We start from the raw sequence: 26,369 nt of genomic DNA on the forward strand, positions 1-26,369 counted from the left end.
ATATTTATTTTATTAGAATTTTAATTTTTAAGAAACAATGTCAATATAATTATTTATTAAATATGACAAACTTGATAACTCCCTTTCTAAATGTTTACCGTTTTTTAATTTAGTTTTCATTCATATTTTGTAAAAGACCCATTTTATATATATATTACATATTCTATATATGTATAACGTAACTGAGCTTTTAAATTAATACAAGAATAACTGTAACTTAGTAGTTAAAATTGAAGTAATGGATTCACAATACAAGTTGGTATTTTCTATCAGTTACATTATATTACATGATTTTTTATTAATTTAATATGTATACTTAAAATAAATTTTCATATAACAGGTGCATTATAAAATATAATATTTTTAATTTGTATATATATAAGTAATTAGTCTTTTAAATACATTATTTAGTTTAACATAACCTTTTTACTTCCATTTCTAAATAATATCACATTGTATAGAGATAAATTTATATCGTCCTAAGCTAATATAGCACAATATATTATTAACTATGTTTTAAACGTACTTTTAACAATTTTTTTTTGCAATAAAATTTAATTAAACATAAATTATAGAATTATACATCCTGTGAAATATTTACAAGACCATTTGGTATGTATATAGTTATACATTAATATTGCAAATTACACTTAAATTACTATTTTTATATACAATAATTGAAAATTTGAAGGCACAAGATATTCGACCAGATGGTAGGCAGTTTTTATCTTTTCGCCCAATAAGTGTAAATATATCATCAATTACTCATGCCGATAGCTCTGCCATATTCAAAATTGGTAACACAACAGTTGTATGTGGTATTAAAGCAGTAAGTAACATCTACTGGATATTTTTGTTTATATTCTATTTGTTTGTACTAATAGAAATGAATATTAGGAATATAAAATTGAAATATAAAAAATAATATAAAAATTTTAATTTTTTATAGTAATAATTTACTATATTTATATTTGAATATATAGATATGTATCATAATTCCTATTACAATAAAATACAATTGTAGGAGTTAGCAGCACCTAAAGCAGAATCTCCGGAGTGTGGTTACATTGTGCCAAATATTGAACTTCCTCCATTATGTTCTCCCAAATTTCGGCCAGGCCCACCAAGTGACCAGGCACAAGTCATTACAAAATTAATAGAAAATATTTTAAGAAATTCAGCAGCTATTGATTTAAAAGATCTTTGTGTCTATAAGGGTAAACTAGTATGGGTCTTATATTGTGACCTTGTATGTATTAACTATGATGGTTCAATAATTGATGCTTGTATTGGAGCATTGACTGCTACACTTAGTACTTGTAAGTTTTTAATAATTTACAATAATATGGTTCGAATATACTTAACTATATACCTTCAATATATACATTTTTTTTATAGTAACCTTACCTGAAACACTTTATAATGTAGAAACTGGAAGAGTATCTGTAAATTCCACAAAAAGAATAAGGTTCCTGGTTAAAGCATTACCAGTTTCTATAACTTTTGCAATATTTAATGAGTAAGTTATATTTAATTTGAAATCCATTAGAATAGTTAACAAATGAAATTATGAATTCATATTAATATTTTTAGTCAATTATTGGTTGCTGATCCTACTGATGATGAAGAAAGTTTATGTTTAGGAAGATTGACAATTGTAATGAATGAAGAAAAGATTTGTTGCATACACAAACCTGGTATAAATTTATTTGCTATTTAAAATAAGTAAATTTAAGCATATTGTATTTATTATTGAAGCTGATTTAATATACTATATATTCTTTATTTAGGTGGAATCCCAATTTCACAAGATTTATTTTCAAAAAGTTTAAGTAAATGTAAGAAAAGAGCAGAGTTGATAAGGTCATTAATTGATGCTGCTATATCAACAATTAAACAAGAAACTTTTAAATAAATGAGAAGTTGTACAAAATTTTGAAGTATATAAGTATTATAAAGTAATAAGTAAATAATAATAAACCTTTTTATAATTATTTTGTAGTGTTTATGAACAAAATATTTAATATTTTTCCAATATCTCTAAGTTAATACCAGTGTATACTATTCTATACTATTAACTATTATTTATATTTAGTATTGTGTATCATTATATAAAATAAAGTTAGCTTTTAAATCGAAATAATTGATAATAGTAATGTCTTACACAAATCACACAAGCAACTTACAGACAAAAGCAATCTTTACAGAATAATTCAAAAATAAATAATGAAATGTTAATACAAACTAGTTTTCTTCATAATACGTAAAAACTCTTCTTGAGAAACTTCTCCGTCTCCATCTTTATCTGCCTCATCAATCATTTCTTGCAGCTCTTCATCTGTAAGATTTTCTCCTAATTCTCGAGCAACTCTTTTTAAATTTTTAAAAGTTATTTTTCCTGTATTGTCATCATCAAAAAGACGAAATGCTTTTAAAACTTCTTCTTTTGTGTCCTTTTCTAACATTTTTGTAGACATTAAATTTAAAAATTCTTCAAATGATAATGTGCCAAGACCATCTGGATCAACATCAGCTATAAGTTTTTTTATCTCTTCCTTTTTTGGTTCAAATCCAAGAGCTCTTATAGCCACTTTAAGTTCTTTGGTAGCTATTCTTCCAGTGCCATCTGGATCAAATAAGTCAAATGCTTCTTTAATATCATCTTTTTGTTCAGCAGTCAATTCCATTTTTGGTACACCTCTTTTTCTAGCTCCAATTGTAGTTTGTCTTCTAGAAGTAGAAGCCTAAAGTAAAATCAGAAACATATATAAAATTTTCAAGAACATAAAAGGTAACAAAATAAGTGATAAAATGAGATACATACCATATTTAACAAATTAATTGGAGAGTACAAAAATATAACTAATATTTTTATATTTCATAAAAATCAGTTACTTTTTACATAATCATCAATTATCTTTAAATTCATTTTTATAAATTTTGTTAGATATTGAAAAACATTTTAGGAAAATTAAAATTTCTTAAAACTAATATTTACGTTTTTTTATTTGTGTTGATTTAACAGGATTATTAAATCAAAAGGATCGAAGTTCAACCATTTGAAGGTTTATTTTATGGAATAAACAACAGAGAGCGTGACGTATGTATATATATAATTAAAGTAAATGTACTTGAGTAATATATTATTTATTCTATATTTCTGGTTTATTTATATCAAAAAATATGTTATATATTTTAAAATTTAAAATATTTTAGTGTAAGGACTGTTAGTAGAACTTAATTGTAATAAATACTCATTATTTTGTATTGTATATTAAATTATGCAATTTCAAACTTTCCTGTGGTAACACCGTATGATATAAGAACATTGTATATTATATCTAGCAATTGCAAAGGAATATTTTGTACACAAAATGTATGAACCAGTGGTTTTAAAAAAGAAACAACCACAAACTATCGCTAGAACTCCGGCTGGTAAAGCGTTTATAATTACAACTTTAATCAAAATTCTTATCCCTACTGCGTTCTTCTATGTACTTAGGTGAATATTCCTTATAACTTTATAACAATTAACTATTATTTATGCTATGTATTACAATTCTTTTACAAGTTTGAAATATTGCATATAAAAATTAAACTGAGAGTGAAATAATATATATATTATAAACATTTAATTTATGAAACAGACGATATATTTAACCTTATCATGTATTGTTGAAATAATTATGAAATCAACAAGTTTTGGTGAAATAGTGAATACTACAATTCTTAAATATATAATATTTAACGTTTAACGTATTATATTACAGTGAAATTACAAGAAGTAGAAAAGATCTTATTGCTGAACTTGAAGAAGGTTATCGTAATAGAAAAAAGACTTTATACGAGGAATATAAGGAAACAGAGGAGTTCTGGAATACACCAATGTATAGGAATATTGTTTCGCGTGTACTTACGAAAGAAGCACAAAAATTATCAAATACTGACGACTCTAATTCACCTTCAGAATAAGTTAAAGCCAATAATTAATTGATTTGTACATCAAGACATTTTATTAAAAAAGTAATTCTATTTTAATGTAATAATAATTTGTGAACTTTATACTATGGAGATAGATAACATTTAAAAAGGAATAATATGAAAATACATCTCTTATGTATAGATATCAAATACTTTCATTTTATAGTATTTAAATAATGTAATATTCAGTAAAATAAATTATTTAATCTATAAGATATGTTGAAATATTATTTAGAAATTGTTATTTTTTTGTAATGTTTTCTAACTTTTAATATTTGGTATAAAAAATATACTTATACATAAAATACTAATATAATATTAAATATAATATGATATTTATATTTACTACATATATTTATTACAGTATACCTAAGAAAATAGAATTTCTTATATATCATTTTTGAGAAACATAAAATGAATGGACAGCTTGAAAAAAATAAACTTTTAGATGATATATCTGTTTTGAATGAAGATGACAGTATATTAGATTTTAAAAGCCCAGAACAATCTCCTAAAGCAAATCCAACTGAACTCAGTCATTGTGACTTACATAAAAAAAAAAAAATAGCTGTAAAATTCAAGAATTTTGTTAAAAATCACAAAGGAGAAAAGTATAGACAACAGCCTGAGAGAAAAAGAAGTTCGCAACAGCCTTCGATAGAATCATCATTTTTTAAACCTAAAACTAACTGTGATGATTCCTCTACTGATGTAAAAGTAGCTCTTGTATGTCCTTTATGTTTTAAAACATTTAAAGATCTCAACTCTCGTTCATTACATATGAAGATTTGTGCATTCAAGAATAATATTACCACGAAAAAATTATTAGATGTCATTGAACTTCAAAAGCGACAAGAGAATGAAAGACAATCATTAGGTTTGCTTGTTGCACCTGTATTACAAGATAAAAAGAAACCAACTCCATCGTATAGAAAAGTATGTAATTTTTAATATTAATTATAATTATGAAAAGATTTCTTAAATACTTAAAATAATTTTCATCTATATTTTCTCTTTTATGAAATATTTCAAATTTATATAGAATTTATGTGAAGAAAGTGATCTTCAACTTGCATTAGCATTATCAAAATCTCTTCAGGAAGCAGAAGAATTAGATAAAATTAATGAAATTGAAAGTTTACCTAAAGTATTAAATCAATTTGTACCAGAAATAAATAAATCAGTTTACGAAGGGCAGTTGGAAAAATTTGGATTCGCAAACAGTAAACCCCCATCATTAATAAAAAATAGAAAAAGTATGTTAAATTAAAATGTACATTTTTCTCTTAAATAAAGTTAAACTAATAGCTTTAATACTTTTTCCTAATAGGAAAGAATAATGAAAGAACTTTACTTCAAACACGTTCTCAAGAAGAGAGAAATCATATTTTAACTGAAAAAATTTCAGAAATTCTAATGGGAAATGAACCAGTTACTCAAAATGAAATTGAAGCAATTAAGTGTAATCGTATAATTGAAAAAAAAAATAATCTAAAAAGTCATTCTCTTCAGGAATTTTGTAATAAGGTATGAATACTATTTGATTATATTTTTACAATTTATGCACTTACTTTTTATTATATTATATTTTCTTTCTATTGTTCAAAAGGATGAAAAATTATGGAATAAAGCTAAACTATCTTCAGATCAAAAGTGTTTTTACATATCAAGTTTATCAAATTATATAACTCCAGGAAGAAAACAAGTAGTAAGTGAGATAAATAATAAATATTAATATCATATCATATCATAAATGTTAATATCATAAATTACATTTTTATAAATATTTTTACGATATTACAAACCATACTAATATTGTATTTATAGAAAGAAGAAACGATTTTAGATTTTGCAAATACATGCAACATCTATGATATGGAATCAAGTCATTACCAAACAAAACTCTGCAATTATAGTAAAAAAATACATGAAATATCGCATACAGAAGCATGTTTTGCAAATGAAAAATGCGAAAATTATCAAAATATGCAGTTTACTGACACCATAATAACAAACTGGAGTAATACATTAAATGATAGTTCTGCAAGTGATATAATAATATTCGTTAACAACGATAAATATATTTGGGCACATAAATTAGTTCTCTATGTACAGTGTTCAAATATACTACTTGATGTAACACCTAATGATACTTTATTTTTTACTAAAATTAAGGAAAAAATTTCTTGGGGAGATATATCTTATAATATTGCTTTAGCATTTTTGGAATTTATTTATTGTGGAATTATAAAAAAATATTTAAATGTTTTGGATGATTTAGCAAGTTTTCCATTTTTAAGAAATCTAGCAAGAAAATATAAAGTAACAAAATTATTTGTTTTCCTAGAAAAGAAAGAAATTGAAATTAAACAAATGAAAAGTCAAACGCATAATAAACAGGACCAAGAACTAATTTCTAAGGAAAAAGATAACATGGAATTAACTAATAATAATATACAAAATGTATTCTATGACATTAAAGATTCCAAATTGGATGATGATGAAAAATTAAATAAGTGTCACTTAGATAAGTATATAAATAAACCAGATTTTGTTGAAATAGAATTGAGAAAAGATACGTGTACAGATAAATTATTGCAAGAAGAAATTAACTGTTTAAGTGATACAAATACTATTCGAAATACTAATACATCTCCTGATTTATTTGATGATATCAATAATATAACACAGAGTGAAGTAATAAAGAATAAAACAAAATATGTTAATGAAGTCATAAATAGTAAAAAAACAAAAGATAATGAAAGTTCTAGCTTAATTGGCTCAGTTAATCAAGTAATGATTGATCCTGCTAACATTTCTACATCTGGAAATACAATATTTAAAAGTATCGAACAAGATATAAATTTATTTTCAGATACAGCCTATTTTGCTACACCAAAAAAAGATCGTTCAAATATACTGGAATTAAAAAGTAACCTTAGTATATTTATTGAACAAGTTCAAAGAGAAAATGCAAGATCAGACTCTGATATAGATTCTGATGTTTCAGTATTACCAACATGTTCTAAGTTATACAGAAATCCATTCAATATTGGACAAAATGATTCTCTCAAGGACACTATTATAAAAGAAACATTTAATACAAAAAGCGATATTTTAAGAATATTTGATTGTAATACAACTTCTGAATCAGGTATCAAAATGTCATATGAAGAAAATAATTCAGATATATATCATAGTTTTGAGTCAATAGATAGTATAAGTCAATCATCTGGATCTAACATAGAAAAATGTGCAAAGAGGTGTAAGAATAGTTCAATAAACAAAAGTATAAATAATGCGCACAAGGATCTACAGGAAGAAATAATACATTCCATATCTAAAGAAAATGAAAATGAAAATAATGTATTTTCAGATTCTAATACAGATTCTATAGCAGAAAATGAAATATCTATGTACTCAAGATACAAAAAAGGACATGAAAATAATAGTATAGTAAAATATCGAAATTTTATACAGAAACATATATCAAAAAATAACATAAAAGCTAATATAACATATGATGAATATGAAGAAAAGAACAATATAGACAATGATATTTTACTATTAGATTTAGACAGAGACTCAGAATTTCAAATAAGTCAGATAAAAAAATGCGATGAGAATGAAGATGAAACTAAAAAAATAATTTCTGATTTTGAAGACGATAAAAAAATATCTCAGCAAAATCTGTGCAATTTTAACAACGAGTACGTTACATTTGATGAGAATAATTACTTCTTTACAAATGCTGAATCTTTAAATACTCAAAAAGATGTTCTTAAAGACCGAAGATTGAATAATTCTAATAAATTAAGATACAGTAAATCAGAAAGTAATATAGATTTACAAGCAGTTAAAACAAATTCATTCACGTCATTAGAATCAAGTATAAATAAGATTAATTCAGTAGAATCCTCAATATTGGTATGTTCCAGTCCTGAATTAGATTATAATGTCTTGGAGATGCATAAATGTGAGAAAAACAAGAGAAATACAAGTGGTTCATATTGCAAAAGTTCTGAAGATAATAGTCATGTTTTTGAGAATAATACTTATTTAGCAAATGCTTACATTGATAATAGTGATGATAACATTAATACTCCATTGTTTACCAAAAAAGTAAATCAATTAGGTAAACAAATTGTATTCATTGTAATAATTAATAAAAATAATAAATTAACAGTAATAATGATTCTTTTGCAGAAAAATTCAAGAGTAATGGAAGATCATTAAGTACAAAAGAATATAGTAGAAAATTTCAAAGAAAATCACTATCAGAAACAAGTTTACGTATTGATACAAGACATACTAAGAATGATATACCTGAATCTTATAATAATTCTCAATGTATATGTAATTATAAAGAAAAGTTGAAGGCAATTACGTCACCTGAAATTATTCGAGATAGCATCACTCCTCCTCCTAATTATAATGACATGAAAACATCTGAACTTCAGGTTAACAAATTATATTATTCTAATATATTAATATATACATTTATCATACATTTTAATACGTTAATTTGATTTTAGATGGAATTAAATAAATATGGACTGAAGATACAGAAACGGAAAAGGGCAGTAAAATTATTAACATACATTTATAACGAATTGCATCCTACAATTAATACTTCAAAGGACATAGAATCTGAATTGACAATAATAAGTAGTGAAGATGATGAACCACCAATGAAAAAAACAAATAATAAAAAGGATGATGTTGATTGTATACATAATTATGAATCTCAATTAACATCCTTTCCCATAAAGTATATTGCACATACCTAATAGTGATTTCATTATTTAAATCTTAAAATATTTTCATAAATTAATAGAAATTCCATAATTTTTGAACAGTGCAGATAAACAATTATCAATAAATGCAATTAACGAAATAAATCAGTTTGATGAACCTGAATTTACTCCAGTAATTGATAATGGATCAAATATTAAAGACATGTTTTTAAAATTTCTTACTGCTAGAACTGAACTATATAATAAAATTTTGGCTTATGAACCAATATGCATTAATTCTTTGTATTCTATGTTAAAGGCAGAAGGTTTCAAATGCAGAATGAGTATCCTTATGGATTTTTTAGATGAACAGGTATCTTTCTATTTTTTTTAAAGAAGATGTGAAATATTGAATTATATTCAATGTAATAAGATTCCAATCTTTTCAGTGTATTACATTTTATGTTCAGGAAACAAAATAGAAAAAGGTAAACTGATTTCTAAGTAAAAAATATACGCGTTTACATATATTAAATGATTGAAATATGTGCATGTATATTAATTATAAATAAATTTATCAAAAATTAAATAGTTAATGTTTTACTAAAAAATAACATTAATTATTAATATATATTATTGAAATCAAATATTACCGTATATGTTTGCATGTAATAATGCTTATTTCTATGTATAAATCGAATTTCATTTGCTTTTTTAATTTATTTAATATGTTGTCTTTTTGAAGAATTATGTAAAAATTTATAAAATTGTTAACAATATTTAACTTATTGTTCTACATTATCACATTTTGTACATGATATAATTAATTGTATTCTATTTAATAAAAAAAAGTTAATTGCTGAATTTTTTTCAGTGACTAATAGCATTATAAGCTAAATATAATCTCTTCTAAACAACAAGCAATTACAAAAAGTAACCAATTAATTAAGTTGAATATAAATAATTAACACGAGAACATGTCATAAAAAAATATAATATAATTAATTTGTCGAATTAAATAATAATTTTTGTGTTTATAATATTATTTAACTAATACGAGGTAGAAGACAGTTTATTTCAGGTTGAAGAAACTCCATCACAACAGCTGATACCATCTCATCAAGAATGCCTTTCAAGGCTTCAATATCTCTGAAAATAGTTATACAAGATTAATAAATTACTTTAAAATTATTTATACTATAACTATGAAAAATATAAACAACTTACTGTTCATCAGGAGAAGCACATAATTCACTGTAATATTTAATTTTGGGCTCAGTACCGCTAGTTCTTAATGTTATAACCAAGCCATTTTTAAATGTAAATGTTATCATTTGACTAGATTTCGAAGTAGGTAAAACAGCAGTATTTTCTGGTTTTGTGTTATCATAGCCAGTTGTCAGATCACGCACACCTATTATAATATACTTCCCATTAAGAATATTTGTTGGATACTAAAAAATGTTTGAAGTTAAAGTAATAGCATTGATATTCTGTACATATACATATGTGTATTTCCTTACTGTATTTGGTTTGCCAGAGTATGTTCGTAATCTTTCAAATATTTTCTTGATTACACTTGGCTCATGACAAATCCAATATGAATTTTTAGAAATATGGTGTCCATATCTAAATCAAATACATTTTTTTAATAAATATGTATGTAAAGTGTGGAACAATAAATAGAATATTCATTCAAATAAATATTTCAAATGTAAATTGTGCAATAGCATACTGAGTATATATTTCATTTAACAAGTCGTGAAGAGTGAGTCCCATAGTTTCAAGATAGGCTGATAATTCTGCTATGTGCATTCCAGCACTTATGCCATCTTTATCACGAACTTTTGAACCACACATAAACCCTATAGCTTCTTCATATGCAAACAAAACTACTTTACCCATTTTTTCTAATTCTACAGTTCTATTACCCATCCACTTAAAACCCGTTAAAGTTTCCTTTAGAAACAAAAAGAAACATATAAGAATAAAAATAACAAAAATACTTCAATTTTATTTTCATCATACTCACTTCAAAATTAAATCCATCGTGTTTAGCCATTGATGCTAAAATTTTACTTGAGACTGTTGATGCCAACATGTATACATTTGAGAAATCTGTATCAGGATGTTGTACTTGATACTTATGCATCATCCACCATCCCAAAAGTGCTCCCAATTCATTACCAGAGAAAATATACCATTCATCACTATTACAGAAATGCAGAAACTTATTAAATCGTAGGTACGTATGTACATTGTTAACAAAAGAAACAAATAACATACTTTTTCATTTTTGTAGCACAAGCTAGTCTATCTGCATCAGGATCATTAGCAAGAATAACAGAAGAAGAATTTTTATCTGCTACTTGTATGCTAAGATCTAAAGCACTTTTTCCTTCTTCTGGATTTGGAAATTTAACAGTTGGAAATTCTGGATCAGGTAACTTTTGTTCCTCAACTACTATAAATGGCTGTAATATATAGAATAAAACTTTAATGAATTAATTGAAATAGAATAGAAGTATAGAATTTCTTTGATATATAATAAACATTAAAACCATTATAGCAATACCTTAAAATTTGCAGCATTAAAAGCTGCAGTCATATATTGATATCCTACACCATGCATAGGAGTGTAAGTAAATTTTAATATTGTATTTTTATTCACTTCTGGATATAAAACAGTTTCTTTGAGATCATTAAAATAAGATTGCATAACATCATCCCATGGATCTCGATATAAAGAACTGCGATGGACTTTTGTTACTTCCCATGAAGATTCCATTGGTTCAAGATTTTTAAGTATATATTTTTGGATTTCTTTATCGTATGGTGATATTATTTGTGCACCATTTTCCCAATAAACTTTATATCCATTATCATTCTTAGGATTGTGAGATGCTGTAATCATTATTCCAGCTGCACACTTATATTTTAATACACCATAAGGTATAAAGGGAGTTGGTACAACTTTTGAAAACAGATATACTTTTATATTTCTTGCCACAAAAATTGCAGCAGTCAATTCTGCAAATCTAAAATGATATGTAAATCTTACATAACATTAATAAAATTTCACAGACATAATCCATATTTATGTAATATATAATAAATCAAATAGATTCTATAATAACTAATAATTATAAATTGAATATCCTGATTAACCTTTTACTGCAATGGCGTCCATCATATCCTATTATGACACCTTTTTCAGTTACATCAACAATGCTATCAAGTAAATACATTGATAACCCTTGACCAGTTTGAACTATAACTAAATCATTCATTTGACTATATCCTGGACCCATACAACCTCTTAAGCCAGCTGTACCAAATTCAAGCCTTTTTAAAAATAAATTAAACAAAACTTTATTATCATTGTTAAGGATTAGCTCTTGAATTTCATGTTCAGCAACTGCATCCTAAAACATATTTCATAAACAATGTAAATGTTTGAAGATTAACATAAAAAATACATTTTATATAAAATATCATTAATTAGAAACCTTATTCCATTGTAACCATTCATTAATTTTATTATCCAACTCAATATTTCCAGTATTAACAGAAATTTTTACAGCCATGTTAAAAATATATATCCCAATATATATCCAGATATATATCCCAATACAGAATAACCTAAAATATAATTTATAATCATGCATAAACTGTTTAATGTATTATCCATATTAATTGTACTTAAAAATGTAAACAATAGACAATGGAGAAGTAAATTTCTATAGCTTAAAAAATAATGTATTCTTGTATCATAATATATACGGTAACTGAAATAACGATCGCAAACGAACATCAATGATCAGTAATAATCATTGTTCATGATCAGTAATTATCATTAACAAATGTTGCATTGCTATTTTTATAATTGTAATTAACAGATTTAAATAAAAATAGAAAAAGATAGATAGCTTGCAAACATATATAGAAAGTCATACTAATATTGAAATATTATTATGTATATTTATGTACACGTATACATGGAGGCTAAAGAAATTATAATACAGTAATAAATTCATTGATATCTACTTAAGAATTAAGATATTTACAAATGAAATAAAACGTGCCTCAAATAAATAGTAAAATGATAAATGTATAATGAAAAACTGGAACTCACGTAAAGATAATGTGAATAGTATGTTAGATACTGACTAACCTGTTATCAGTATATGTCATACCCGTAACACAAATCAGTTGATTCTTCCAATGCGCATTTTTGTTAAATGTTAATTTTTCAAATATTTTATGGAGAATTTATATAAATTTATAAGTTGAGTATACAAAATAAGTTGTTTCTAATTTGTAGAAACATTTTTCGGCTGTAAGCGGTAGTCAGTTCAATATACATGAGGTATGTACATATACATGTAGAAAATTCATTCAGATTGTTTTTACTTTCAAGAGAATGCACGTAACAATGTTTGTGCGGGCTGTTTAAATTTTTGTATTTATTTATATTGTTATTACATAGCTGACTTAATAGATCAATTAGAGATGACAGAATTTACCAATATTAAAATGCTATTAGACAAGAGGTTACAATTCAACCTCTGATTTCAACCTACTATACTAACTTATCAATTATCATATTTTTATTTTCTTTTTAGTATGAATGAAATTCAAGAATAGTATATTTAATTTCTATCTTTGGAAAAGAAAACAATGATTAAGACTGACCAAATACTTCTCTGGCATAAATGTAAGGCTTATTACAACCAAGAACTGAACATGCATAGGTTTTTTATTAAATTGCTAAGAACTCTATGAATGACAGGTATTTTTGTGTTTGTATTTTTATCAAGTTGTATTAATAAATTATAAAATTAAAAAATTGTGTCATTGTATATTTTATTTTTAGAAATTGTGCATTTAAGTATTAGTTATGTTAATTGTGTCATAGACAATATTCTTATAAAATGGATATTGGAATAGTTAAAATTGCTGAAGATAAGGATTTTGAGAAGTTGAAACATTTATATGATGATAATAATGATTGGAGATTAGATTATAATAAACCTGATTTATCAGTTTGGACAAAGTCTGTATCAGGAATTAGTTTTAGAATGGTAAAGGTATGTATTATTTCTGTTATTTGCAATTGAGTTTTCTATTTCTTTTACATATTTATAGATATTTAATATTACTGATGGAAATATTTTTCAGATTAGAACACGTTTTGCCGATGTTCTACCAGAAACATTATATGATGTGTTACATGACCCTGAGTATAGAAAGGTTTGGGACACCCATATGATTGAATCAAAAGACATAGGCTTTTTTAATCCAAATAACGATATTGGTTATTATTCAAGCAAGTATTTAATATTATTGACTAATTCTATTTGTATTTATATAGAAATTATAGTTGTTTGTATACAAATAATGTATATATATATAATATATGTGAGTATATCTATGTATATATATATAATCAATTAGTGGCCTGTCCATCTCCATTGAAAAACAGAGATTTTGTTCTACAAAGATCATGGCTTGATACTGGTATAGAGCAATTAATTTTGAATCATTCTGTTTTTCATAAAGATTATCCACCAAGAAAACAATTTGTACGAGCAACATCTTATCTTACAGGTATGATTTAAATATTGAAATAAAATTTATTATTTATTTCTGTGTATTTTATTACTTATTTATTTATCTTATTTAAGGATATATAGTAAGACCATCTCGAAATGGTGATGGTTCTGAATTAGGCTATGTCTCTCATACTGATCCACATGGAAAATTACCAGTATGGTTGGTTAATAAAGTTACGCAAATATTTGCTCCAAGAGTATGTAACTTTTGTGTTAATTACAATTGAAACTTTTATTTATATTAAATTCTCGAATTAATTTCTTGTTTTAGATGGTTAAAAAATTACATAAAGCTTCTGTAGCTTACCCTAATTGGAAATTACTTAATAACCCAAATTATAAACCTTGGCATTTCCCTGAACAAATTGCATCACCACGTATAAGAATTGAGGATGTAAGTCTTTCTTCTGTAATTTCTAACATTGAGCATTATAGGCAAATTACGTTTTATGATAAAATAGTAATTATGATTTTAGATACAATAAATTTATTTATAAATTGTTTGCAGTGTGTAAAGTCTGCAGAAGAAAAAAATTCAAAAAATTATTATGTTGATGAATCAGAATTAAAAGAGTCAGTTACAATGGACAGTGATTAGTTTTATTCATGAAGTAGATGTTTCCATTGTTAACATTAAGAAAATAATATAATAGTTGAAATTATAAAATGCAGTATTATAGAAGTTTGTAGTATCAACAAAGCTTGATGAAAGTTAATTTATTCGTGTAAATGTGTATATAACTATATATTATCTATATACACATCCACACATCTAACTGCAATTCATTAATTATATTGGTAATAGTAGTATCACAAATAGTTATGTGGCCTATTGCAATGAATGACAGTATGATTAATAAGAATACATCATGGCCTGTCTTGTATTAAATATTATATAGTTATAGTTCCTTATTGAATCGGTGATGTACGTGTTGTTGAAAGTATAATTTGTTACATGTGATTCAACATAACGCACAATATGCAGGTTGTAATTTTTAATTTATGTGTTTGTTTGTTTTTATTCTTTTATGTGAGTATTTCAGTATTGCATATAATAATTTTTGTATATATGTATAAAAATTATCATTGAAGGTACAAAAGATCTACATATTGTCTACATTAAATATTTATTAAGATTAATGCATTATAGCTTGATACATAGATAATGATTGTAGCATCTTAATATTACAAGTGCGATTTTAGGAATATTAGCGAAATCTTAGTGTTTGGATACAGAAATAATAATCACATACAACAATATAATTATTAATTTTCTTAAAAATGATACTGCATAATATTATTAGTTATAATTATTAGTTTTGTACTTTATAATATACAATTGTTGATTTATTTTGTTTTATTTTTTATATCATATTTTTTATATTACATCTCTATATATAACTTGTCTAGACAATAGGTAAATATATCCAGTAAATTATATAAATTCTCTTGCTTTTACCATAGTGTAGTTCTTCTATTTAGAACCTTTTACACATTGTAAAAAGAATTAAGATTTTTTATATTTATTAAATATTCTGCCTCAATTAATGCAATTAACATATCCTATTTATACAATGTTCTATTTACATTTATACAATTATGACATTTATCTCTTATAATAACATACGTTTTGTGATTTTCTATATTTAATAGTAATAACTAGCTTTCTAAAGTATATGTACATGCATATTTATACTTACATAAATTATCGGAATATATATTGGTATTTAATGTGTTATTTATGAATTTTTTCAATGTGATGAATATTTCAATTTTTTGGAGATAAACTGATTCTACATATTTAATTTTATATGTCATCTTTTGTGCATTTAATTATTTAAATGTTTCAAGTCTAATTGCACTTGCCTTAGAATGTAATGGCCTTGATAAATTTAAGATAAAATTTATTTGTGTATATTCAGTATATTCTAGTCATACTAAATATTTTTATTTCCTAAATTACAGTGTCAATTGAAAGACAAATAACTTGAAATTTCTGTATATACATATACTCATGTATTTATGTGATTAGAATTTTTACATTATATATATATATATATTTCTGTATGTACTTACATAGCAAAAGATAGTTATTATATCAGAATAATATTTGTGATATTATTTTTAGGAATTTTGAAGATGGTTAATGAAGATTTAAAAAAGATGAGAGTTGTATTACTTTTTAAATCTACCAAGTAATTATTATCTTTGTACAAAATGTATTGCAGCAGAACAGATAATATGTATTTTATTCAATTTAAAATAATCTATATTCTTATATTACGTCATTCATTGTAGTTTGGCTGATATCGATATACTGGTGCAAGTTTATATATACAAAGGTGATACAAAAGTACATAAATCAATTGTGGTTTATTGATTCTTATGTATTATTTTTTTACTCTTACTTTAATGGTCTCTATTTGTATACAATACAATTATATGTATGATTAGTGCAATTCATTATTGAGGTAATTGTTATTTTTATCTGTTATGTGGAAATAATAATGATATACTCTATATATTTTTATCCAAATATATTTAACAAATTGTTAGAAACAAAATATCAAAATAATGATTGGATTCCATATAAGCATTAATCTTCAATGAAAGGGTTTGATTTGATGTATTTCATAAATTTGACGTAACAGTTATTAAGTTTACAATGAGAAGAAAAATTTCTAATATAGGTAATTATAAACTTATTTTGTACCAGGAAGTTACTGCAGGGCCGGAAGACAAACGGAAATAAAGAATATATATATAATTATAAATTTATTTCTGTCCATTATTACTAATTTTACAATTTTATTATTAAGAGGATTAACAAATTTCATGTTTATCATATAACAAATTATATGAAATACATCAAATAATTTTTGTATTGTATTATATTTGTGAGTATATTATATTAGTGTAAGTATTTTTTATATTAACAAGTGCATATAATTACAATTTAAGTATGGAAAACTTTTATATTAATATTAAAGTTTAATGTAGTGTGTTATACATTGCCTGGCACTTGATTTGTTTAAAATGTACTGTATGAAGATGGTATAAAATTGTTAAAATTTCTAATTAATTAATATGTTTTATTTTCCCTTTATTCTTCTGTATAATATTGCATGAAAACGTCAGGAAGTTTTTTAATAGAATGGATAAAATTGTTTAATAACAAATACTTATTAAATGTTAAAATAAAAACATTGTTTATTTAATATAAAATATTACTATTATTATACAGATATTTTTATTATTATATCATGTATGATATAAAAAGACTGTACAATTTTTTTATCTCATAAAGATTTGTTTTTAAACATATACAAGAGATACAAAATAATTCTAAAAAGGTGCTTGAAATCTTGTATCCGTTTTCTATAATTAAAAATAAATAATGAAGTTTCAATAATTACAAACTCATACATTCTTTGATTTGAAAACGTACTGCATAAAATAAAAGAGGTATTAAAACATCACAAAGTATGGAATCGAATTATTATTTAAGTGCATATTTATGCTGATTATATATAGCGAAAAAATGTATCATTTTAAGTTTAAAATTAGCAATTCACATTAAGATTGGAAGTTGTTACAGAAATCAGAAGTTTATGAAGTCATGTTCATTATTATATTTTTACTATAGATATGTTTAATAAAATAATTGTTTTTCAAGTTTCTAGACACCATTTTAGAATGTATATTGATCACAATATAAATTCTATACGTTAATTTATACCTATACGTTGAAAAATTACTTTTAATTAGTTTGATTTTTCAGTGTTGTCAACTGTTCCATGTACTCAAGATATAATCTTTGCCAGCGAAGATGTCCTCCAATAACAGATAATACATCCTCCAAAAGTTTATGTTTTTTAATCCCCTATATAAAATACAGAAATATGGTACTATGCTTCTAACTAATAATAGCATATATAGTAAAGAAATAGAAACAAATAAATGTAGAATATGTACTGAGATAATACCAAAATTAAAGGATCCCATATGCTCTTAGAAGCTGTTGTATGACTTGGACCCAAAAATTCGTCTAAAATTAACCTTAGACGTTTTTCTAATCCGTCTGAAAGAATATTATTTTGTGAAATATGATAAATAATTAAAATATAAAGAAAGGCATATATATATGTTTGTATATATGCTTTTTTATATTTTAATTTTTATAATTTAATATATATACCTTGAGTTAATAAAAATGACACTAAAGCCATGAGCCAGTGTATGTATTCTTGAGCACTTCCAAGAGCTTTGGAAGCAAGTAGCTGTTGTTCTAAATATGATACTACACTTGGTGCACTATGAGGTAACCTTGGATTGGGAAAAGTATTACTAGCAGTTCTAAATAATCCTTCCTGCAAAGAAGATAACGGACCTCTAGGAGCTCTATTTCCAGATGCACTTGATGCATTAAATGAAGCCCAGCGCCATATAGGATCTTGACTGTCACCAATGAGTAGCCATGTACCTAACAAGTTTTTTTTATTAATGTATTGTATGTAATGTAGAATAAGTAACCTTATTAGTTAATATAATTTATATACCCATTTCTTTATGATATATATATGCTCTAGCGTTCGTGAAGGCTAAATGGGGCATTCCATTATATAAAGTACAGGACAATAAAGAGGTACCAGGTACTGCTAAATGCGCAGCAGATGTAGAAACTATCATTCTACATGAGTATCCTATTTCCCATACCCGTACAGCACCACAGCTTGAAATAACCATTACCTAAAAACATTTATATGTATTAAACAATAATTATTCTTCAATTTAAAAAAAAAGTAAAAAAGGAAATTAAAAAAGGAATTAATACTGCATTTCCAACTGCATGAACTTTTGCAAGTGGTGCAGGCGGTGCTAATGGAGGTGCTGGACGGCTTCCCTTTGTAGGATGAAATGTATGGAGGCTACCATCTTCTAACCCAAGTGCTATAACTGTCGGTGATGCTGCAAGTGCTACAGCGCTATATCCCAGATACAAATCCCAAGTAGGTTCAGAATCTGTGCCTTTAAATACTTGTAAATGAGCTAAACCTTGGCTGTTAGTAACAGTTACTGCATAGTGACCAGCTTGTTGAGACAATGAACTGGACGGTTTTAATGGAGGAAGTATAACTTGATTTATATTTCTTTCAGATGCAATTTTTGGTTTCTTGTTAAATGGTGTATGATAAGATTTTGGAGTCGACTGGTCACGACGTTTTAAAGTAAGAGTAGAACTTTGGTTGTTTATATTTGTCGAATTTAAAGACGAAGTAACATTAGGCGTTACGACGTCGTTTCGTTTCTCAATAACAATGGAACTTTTTACTTGGCTTGTAAATGTTGGAGTTCCTAGTGGATTATTTGACGAATCCCTGAGTGAAAATTATTAATATAATCTAAAGAACATATAGAAATTATAATTTCGTAAAATTACAGTCTAACTCACATTGTATCAGATGGTGGTGGTATAAACATTGGTGTTATTCGCCTTTTACCATCTGATGTCCTTGTTTCAATTTGCTTATTAATTGGGCCTTTAACAGGAGTAGTTGTAGTAGTAGTGGGTGGATGTACTAAATTTATATTTGGAGGTGCTGAAGTTGGTTGTGTCGATTGTGTCGATGTTTTTAGATTAAGAAGCTCGGGTGCTTCCATTACAGTACAACCACCTTGAACTAACGGTTTACCATATAATCGTTCATGAAGACTACTCTGTAATGAAATAGAAATAACTATTTGTTTATTACTATTTGAAACAATTCATGTAGACCACATACTTGTTCAGCAGGATCTAATGGTTGACCTAATTCCTGCTGTGTAAACTCAATAAGTACAACAGATCCATCCCAAGAACAAGCAGCTAATCGAAGACCACATGGTGACCAACTAGCATCTAAGACTGAATGTGTAAATAATTCATGTATTACTACTAAAGGTCTTTTTAAGGACGTCAACCAGACAGATAGAGAACGATCGCGTGATCCTATAGCAACACAGCAATACTGTTTAGAGGAACCTGGTTGCTTTTTTTGTAGAATGTTACCATTAAATCTCTGCAACATGTGGAAAGTTAATAAATTAATTACTTAATAAGTAATTTGACATATGTAAATCATGAAATTTATATCTTATGTTTAATATATACCACACAAGTAACAGCTTTACGATGACCAACAAAGTCTTTATCTTGTGTCCATCCATCCCTTTCAATTATTTGAGCTGTGGGACCTCCACCATTCATTGCATGAGCTGATACTAAATATTGTCCATCTGGACTCCAAGAAAGTCTTAGAACATGTGTTGTTCCACCACATTCATCAAATGGTTCTGATATCAGTGCTGCTTCTGTCCAATCTGTTGTACGCCATACTCTTAACGTCTTATCATCAGATTGTGATGCTAAATATTTTCCTACTGGATCCCACGTAATTCCTTTTACAAATCCTGTATGGCCCTTTAATACAGCTACAATAGCTGGAAATTTTGATGCATCCCACACAATTACGCTATTGTCTACAGATGCAGAAGCTAACCATGGACTATGTGGTGCCCATGCAAGATCAAGTACATCAGCTTCATGAGAACGTAATGTAGCTATGCAACGCCATGTTTCAATACTAGATTTTCCACCAAATATTGAACTTCCACCCGATCCACCTGACAATCTCCAAATCATGATCAGTTTATCTACACCACCTGATGCCAGCAAACCATTGTTACTCCATCTTACACAATTGACACAAGCTATAAAAGTATTATATATATTTTATTAATATCATATACATATTTATATACATGTAATAACATATGAAAAGGATAAATTAAATTTTAACTTATTTTCATACCAAGGTGATTATCTAATTGACACAACATTTTTGGTATATTTTCATCTAATTCAGCAATTTCACTAATTACTGGCTCCATATTCCAAATAACAACCCTTCCGGAATCTCCACCTATAATTAATTTTAAGAATAATATAACAAATATACCATAAAATTATAATTTAATTAAATATATTGTGAGTATAAGGGAAAAACTAACAGATTCAACTATTTCCACAAAACAATATTAGGTATAAATTGAAAATATTAATGTTATACCTTGTCCACCAGTGGCAAGCCTTTTTCCATCCGGGTGTATATCCACGGAAAAAATTGGATATCCTGAAAAATAAACATTTTATGTTACATTTCAATTGTAAACATTGCAGAAAATAAATCCGAGTAAAACATTTTGTACAAACCATCGTGCGTAACCCAATTAGGTTTTACTAGTTTCATGCTGTTGTATCTATTAAAACTTTGTCGACTCAATGATTGTTGTCCATAATTAATTTTAAGCACTGTAAGATTCAATTAGAATCTCTATTTTCTAAAATATAACTCTTTATTATGTAGTATAACCTTAAATTAGAATCCAAACACATTTTACTACCGGCAATACATTTTGGTGAATTTCTATGAAAACACGAAAGGTGTATTATCGTAATACATAGATATGTCGCGTTCTTTTTTATAAAAAACGATTTTATAAAAAACGACACATTGTTTGCTTGTATGCACTACTGTCTTACACTATACTGTCTTACAGATACTACCAAACTAAGCAAGGTGAATATTATAAAGATTACTCAAAAGATTATATGCTATCTACAAAGTATACGTATTTTAAAATCAATTTTCCAAATATCTAAATCTCAGATGATCGATTTTATTCTATATTTTGGATTTATTTTTATTTTTATCCTCTTGAATTATTTTGTATACTTTTCGTAAAAATAAAACTAAGGTGTGTTTACAATTGTGGGATATACTATTTATAATGTATACCATAATTACTTTAAAAATTTTTGCAAAACTGAATCCATTAGCAATACACCGAAATGGAGATATATATACATATATACATACACATATGTACTTTCAAAATTAATTTCTTAACAATAAACTAAATGCATCTTATTTTATTCAATAAAAAGCCAAGGAAAAGTAGATAAAACTTCATTTAAAAAAAAATATAAAAATTTATTTCATTACATACATGTTTGTAAATTCTTACAACTATGTATTATCGCATTTTATGTAACTAATTTTTGATTTGATGTCCGATTGCTTACTTCAAGTAACTTTTTATAACGTTCAACTAAATCACCGATTGAACGTCTACGATGTTTACTTTGTTCGGTTTTACTGATAGCATCATCGTCATTATTTTTAATCGCTACTTCTATCGTGTCACATATATCAATCACATTAGCTTTATTTGGAAGATCATTTACTACATCTTCCATTTCCAACATGTTTTCAGATTTATCTTGTTCGGCGGCCAATTTTTTTGGTGTGGCAAATTCTACATTTATGTTACAAAGACTTTTTGTTGAAATGTTTAGACTAAGCTCTGATATATCATGCATTTCTTCAATTATGCAATTTGTAATCGCTGTAGAATTCGCATTTGAAGAACAAGGTATAGATATTATGCTTGAGTTTGCTGCTGCTGTTGCTGCACAAAAAAGAGAAGAGCTTTTAATTTTTTAAAAGATTTAATGCTGGTTACGTACCTGTTATATTATTTCTTTTTATACGAGTCGAAAATAATCGTGAATATTTTTCTGCATGTTTGGAAGACAATACATTTTTTTTAGATAAGACCATATGCGTATCTAAAGACGACTGTTCATTATTTACACTTGTAATTGTGTCTTTAAAATTGATTCGTGATACTAATAAATTTTCTCTTAATTTTGGTCCATGTGATGCATGATTTTGTTTTAGGCGTTCATACCTCGAAAATAGTGATTTATGTGGAGCTGAAAAGAATTTTCGCATAAATATATTATTCAATAATTTTATAAATAGCTTTAGTCTTACCTTCTACTGGAGTTAATTGCAGTCGTTTCTGAAGATTACTTCCTTCATCACTATAATCAGTATCAATTTTAATGAGAGGTGATGACATGACCACATTCATCATAGGTAATATAACATCATCATCATGGATTTGTATTACATTTTTCTGACATAAAATATCTTGTGTCTCAGATATTACTTTAGTGATATCTGCCAGATATGTTTGAATTATATCGAGTGCTGCTTTTAGATCTGCATAACTAGCTTCTATTTGTAATAAACATTCCGAAAAGTCCTCTAATATATTTAATTTCAATCGGTTTTGCAACTGAGTCAGGAGAAAATTAAATAATAGAATAAAATTATTTAGCATTAATTTATCATCCTTATATAATTGAAATAGAAGACACTGAAATGTAAAATATGTTTAATGTGTTACTTTTCAGTTTATTAATATTTATTAGTAAATGTTAAACAAGTACTTACTTGCATGTCTGGAGAAAATAGTTCTGAAACTTCCAAATGATTTATTTTTTGTAATGGTTTTGCATTTAATATTTTAATATCACTACTATTATTTGTGATTATATTATTCACTTTATAGATGACCTGCTCTACATCTCTTAAAGCTTTATTTTGTATTTGTATTTTGTTTAAGCTTTTACTTATGTTCATTTTCCATGCTAGAATTAATAAATAATTAATATTTTGAGAAAGCTAAAATATAAGTATATATATAAATTTAAAAATATGGATTAAATGTATCAACTTTTTATTATTTTATCATTATTTATGTCCCTTAAATATTTCTTAATTGAAACATGTACAGGTGCTGTTTCTGAGAGACTTGCAATTAATAGTTCTTTTTCAAAAATATCTGCTATAATATTATCTAATGTTTCCTTCTCGTTCCTGAAAAATGAGATTTAAATTAAATAAGGAAAATTAGACAACAAATAAAACAAAATAAATCAATAAAAACAAAAGTAAAAATATTACTTTAAAACAGATTCAACTATATCCTTCATTTTGGATAAATTTTTATGTTGATTCAAAATATTGGAATCAATTCTTGCATTAATTCCTTGTAAAAATTGTTTTGTTAGATTTCCTTTATTTCCTACTTGTGGTGCAAACGCAACATCATAGATAGCTAAAAAAGTAAGAACCAGTAATATAATGGAATTTCAATATATTTTACAATAATGGATGAAAAAGATGCGTTAAAAAAGTATCTTCTATAGAAAAAATATCTTACTTTCTCGCATAATATATCTTCTTACAACTACTTGGGATAATTTCCACATAATGATTGTAAATTTACTTCCACCTGCATGAATTAAGTGAGATATAAGTATACTTGGAAAACCAATGTCAGGATTTTCTGCAGATATAATTACTAAGTAGTCTTTGACACTGTTGCGATACTTTGCTTCAGTCTTTTTGCAAATTACAGGCCATTCAATTAGCTTTTTAAAACGTTCTGAATCATATATTGTTAATAAGTAATATGAAATATGTAAGAAGCCTATTGTGTTGGGTTTGTCAAACATTCCCTATAAATTGAAACATTATAATAAATTAAAATAACGGAAGTATAGAAAAAGATAATATATTAAAAAATATTTTCTAATAAATGTATTTATTTTCTAATAAAAAAATATACCTCGCGAAAATATTTCTTGAACTCATCACTAGGTTGAATTACTTGGGATAGTAAAAGTACATTTCGATGGAAAGATGCACTTACGGCCATTACATCGATATAAAATTGATAGCTTCGTACAGAATTAGGTAATTAGGTAATATCAATTATAATGACAGAATTATAAAGAACATAATTCAAGCGGTAAATATTTAGATCACTTTATAACATAATACAAGATGAAGGAAAATCTTGTTATTAACGGCTGTGTTAGAGCATTTGAATTTTAAAACCACATACTTGCTCCATTACAGAAGCGAAACTGATATAGTAAATAGATAACTGCTCTATACATATGTATGTCTATTTAATTTATGATCTTGGGTTTTAATAAACGGATATTTGTAATCGTATTAAATTTGAAACTTAGAAAATTTCTTGTTTGTAGTAAATTTGTATATTTTATGTACAATGCAAGCTGTTCTGTAATTAAAGTCTCGAAAGTATTTTAAATAAATAAATTGGTATGTATTATCAGAAAGGAAATTTCCTTTCTAGTATTATTATTGTACATACAAAATAATATAATATAAGAACTTGTAATTTGTAATTAATAACATAAATGCTGTATCATGTAGATCTGATGTTCGATATACTTTTTTGTCTCATTATTGTAACCATACGCAAGATAAAGAGTAGATTTGTCATTTTATGAAATTCAATATTCTGAATTACCGATCATTACGATCGGTAAAAACGATTACAAATAAAGATACTGTTATGCCATCTACGATTTCGAACGATGAGGTAAGGAATTACATACATATAATCGCAACAAGTTATCAATTATAGGTAAAGTTTGTCTCAGTAACTATAAAATGTCGGAATCATAGACGAAATAGGCATAAAATAAACGTGACATTACAGATGAATATACATATCTTATTCGTAGTCCCACATTTTGGAGGTCACCTGACCCTCTTACCATTTTTCTGTCACGTGCGACGTTATCGATTCAGTATAGTTACTGGTTCAAATTAAAACTAATGTCTTGTATGAAATTATAAATAATATGTTGAAATAAAATATCCTATAATTGCAACAAAGTATAGAATTTTATACTTTTGCAATACTTCAAAAAGCATTATTATACACCTAACTTACTTAATTTACTAATACAATAATAGTTAAATGATTCGTATAATTAGTTTCAATAGGATTACGAAGAACATCAAATTACCTACTTGCTCAAGTACCGAAGTACCGAGTAAGAAGTAAGCAATGTTGCAAATCCTCGAATGGACTCCGTAAGCTTCGTGATGACAATTCCTGCAGCTCGACGTAATTAGCGAACGATCATCGAGTAGTCACGAAGGCCATAGGTGTTTTTAGAGCAACTTACGAATATGAGGGGTTATCAAGTGCATGTTAATCCGCGTGCATTCGAAGTAACGGAGTTCGAAGGAACGGAGTGATCGCGATCTGATAATCCGCGAGAATAATTTGTTCTATGTGATAAGCGAGAGAGGCAAGG

General features: G+C 26.1%; 7 protein-coding genes across 14 annotated transcripts; 3 read left to right on the forward strand and 4 right to left on the reverse strand.

Moving 5' to 3' along the window:
• The first annotated feature begins 135 nt into the window (after nt 1–135).
• LOC126919535 (exosome complex component RRP43-like) lies at nt 136–1,994 on the forward strand. The gene is made up of 7 exons (XM_050728887.1): nt 136–255; nt 576–612; nt 692–829; nt 1,025–1,319; nt 1,399–1,519; nt 1,594–1,697; nt 1,791–1,994. The coding sequence occupies exons 1-7, from the start codon at nt 239–241 to the stop codon at nt 1,913–1,915; spliced, it is 837 nt and encodes a 278-aa protein (XP_050584844.1). The 5' UTR covers nt 136–238; the 3' UTR covers nt 1,916–1,994.
• On the reverse strand, nt 1,677–2,992 carry LOC126919538 (uncharacterized). The gene is made up of 2 exons (XM_050728896.1): nt 2,825–2,992; nt 1,677–2,744 (listed from the first exon to the last, which is right to left on the reverse strand). Exons 1-2 carry the CDS (start codon nt 2,825–2,827, stop codon nt 2,235–2,237), a joined length of 513 nt encoding a protein of 170 aa, XP_050584853.1. The 5' UTR covers nt 2,828–2,992; the 3' UTR covers nt 1,677–2,234.
• Nucleotides 2,730–9,306, forward strand: LOC126919527 (putative uncharacterized protein DDB_G0282133). 2 transcript variants are annotated; one of them, XM_050728872.1, is made up of 12 exons: nt 2,730–2,791; nt 3,026–3,104; nt 3,771–4,023; nt 4,346–4,917; nt 5,024–5,237; nt 5,312–5,508; nt 5,591–5,689; nt 5,809–8,116; nt 8,188–8,441; nt 8,517–8,752; nt 8,841–9,090; nt 9,167–9,306. In XM_050728872.1, exons 4-12 carry the CDS (start codon nt 4,396–4,398, stop codon nt 9,197–9,199), a joined length of 4,113 nt encoding a protein of 1,370 aa, XP_050584829.1. In that variant the 5' UTR covers nt 2,730–2,791; nt 3,026–3,104; nt 3,771–4,023; nt 4,346–4,395; the 3' UTR covers nt 9,200–9,306. The 2 variants fall into 2 exon arrangements, with proteins under 2 accessions (XP_050584829.1, XP_050584827.1); XM_050728870.1 differs by lacking the exons at nt 2,730–2,791; nt 3,026–3,104 and adding exons at nt 3,106–3,217; nt 3,346–3,502.
• Nucleotides 9,307–9,695: 389 nt separating this feature from the next.
• LOC126919530 (glucose 1,6-bisphosphate synthase) lies at nt 9,696–13,041 on the reverse strand. 2 transcript variants are annotated; one of them, XM_050728877.1, is made up of 10 exons: nt 12,892–13,041; nt 12,227–12,359; nt 11,886–12,142; nt 11,293–11,755; nt 11,004–11,191; nt 10,750–10,927; nt 10,453–10,676; nt 10,241–10,346; nt 9,945–10,171; nt 9,696–9,866 (listed from the first exon to the last, which is right to left on the reverse strand). In XM_050728877.1, exons 1-10 carry the CDS (start codon nt 12,909–12,911, stop codon nt 9,764–9,766), a joined length of 1,899 nt encoding a protein of 632 aa, XP_050584834.1. In that variant the 5' UTR covers nt 12,912–13,041; the 3' UTR covers nt 9,696–9,763. The 2 variants fall into 2 exon arrangements, with proteins under 2 accessions (XP_050584834.1, XP_050584835.1); XM_050728878.1 differs by having other exon boundaries at nt 12,853–12,973.
• LOC126919536 (START domain-containing protein 10-like) lies at nt 12,938–17,414 on the forward strand. 5 transcript variants are annotated; one of them, XR_007711687.1, is made up of 9 exons: nt 12,938–13,086; nt 13,343–13,509; nt 13,594–13,807; nt 13,899–14,046; nt 14,175–14,327; nt 14,405–14,529; nt 14,604–14,726; nt 16,461–16,527; nt 16,631–17,414. XR_007711687.1 is itself a non-coding variant. In XM_050728890.1 (8 exons), the coding sequence occupies exons 3-8, from the start codon at nt 13,652–13,654 to the stop codon at nt 16,467–16,469; spliced, it is 714 nt and encodes a 237-aa protein (XP_050584847.1). In that variant the 5' UTR covers nt 12,938–13,086; nt 13,343–13,509; nt 13,594–13,651; the 3' UTR covers nt 16,470–17,414. The 5 variants fall into 5 exon arrangements, 4 of the variants coding, with proteins under 4 accessions (XP_050584847.1, XP_050584845.1, XP_050584848.1 ...); XM_050728890.1 differs by having other exon boundaries at nt 16,461–17,414; XM_050728888.1 differs by lacking the exons at nt 16,461–16,527; nt 16,631–17,414 and adding an exon at nt 14,841–15,602.
• A 535-nt stretch (nt 17,415–17,949) lies between these two features.
• Nucleotides 17,950–21,902, reverse strand: LOC126919529 (protein HIRA homolog). The gene is made up of 11 exons (XM_050728875.1): nt 21,585–21,902; nt 21,442–21,504; nt 21,184–21,294; nt 20,484–21,082; nt 20,116–20,391; nt 19,785–20,050; nt 19,167–19,710; nt 18,892–19,081; nt 18,531–18,815; nt 18,319–18,413; nt 17,950–18,215 (listed from the first exon to the last, which is right to left on the reverse strand). Exons 1-11 carry the CDS (start codon nt 21,619–21,621, stop codon nt 18,093–18,095), a joined length of 2,589 nt encoding a protein of 862 aa, XP_050584832.1. The 5' UTR covers nt 21,622–21,902; the 3' UTR covers nt 17,950–18,092.
• A 442-nt stretch (nt 21,903–22,344) lies between these two features.
• Nucleotides 22,345–25,160, reverse strand: LOC126919827 (uncharacterized). 2 transcript variants are annotated; one of them, XM_050729441.1, is made up of 8 exons: nt 24,857–25,160; nt 24,449–24,746; nt 24,190–24,343; nt 23,960–24,102; nt 23,677–23,873; nt 23,212–23,599; nt 22,902–23,150; nt 22,345–22,843 (listed from the first exon to the last, which is right to left on the reverse strand). In XM_050729441.1, exons 1-8 carry the CDS (start codon nt 24,944–24,946, stop codon nt 22,419–22,421), a joined length of 1,944 nt encoding a protein of 647 aa, XP_050585398.1. In that variant the 5' UTR covers nt 24,947–25,160; the 3' UTR covers nt 22,345–22,418. The 2 variants fall into 2 exon arrangements, with proteins under 2 accessions (XP_050585398.1, XP_050585399.1); XM_050729442.1 differs by lacking the exon at nt 24,857–25,160 and having other exon boundaries at nt 24,449–24,520; nt 24,591–24,732.
• Nucleotides 25,161–26,369: the final 1,209 nt, after the last annotated feature.

Source organism: Bombus affinis, chromosome 8, assembly GCF_024516045.1.
Source record: "Bombus affinis isolate iyBomAffi1 chromosome 8, iyBomAffi1.2, whole genome shotgun sequence".
Taxonomy (NCBI): domain Eukaryota; kingdom Metazoa; phylum Arthropoda; class Insecta; order Hymenoptera; family Apidae; genus Bombus; species Bombus affinis.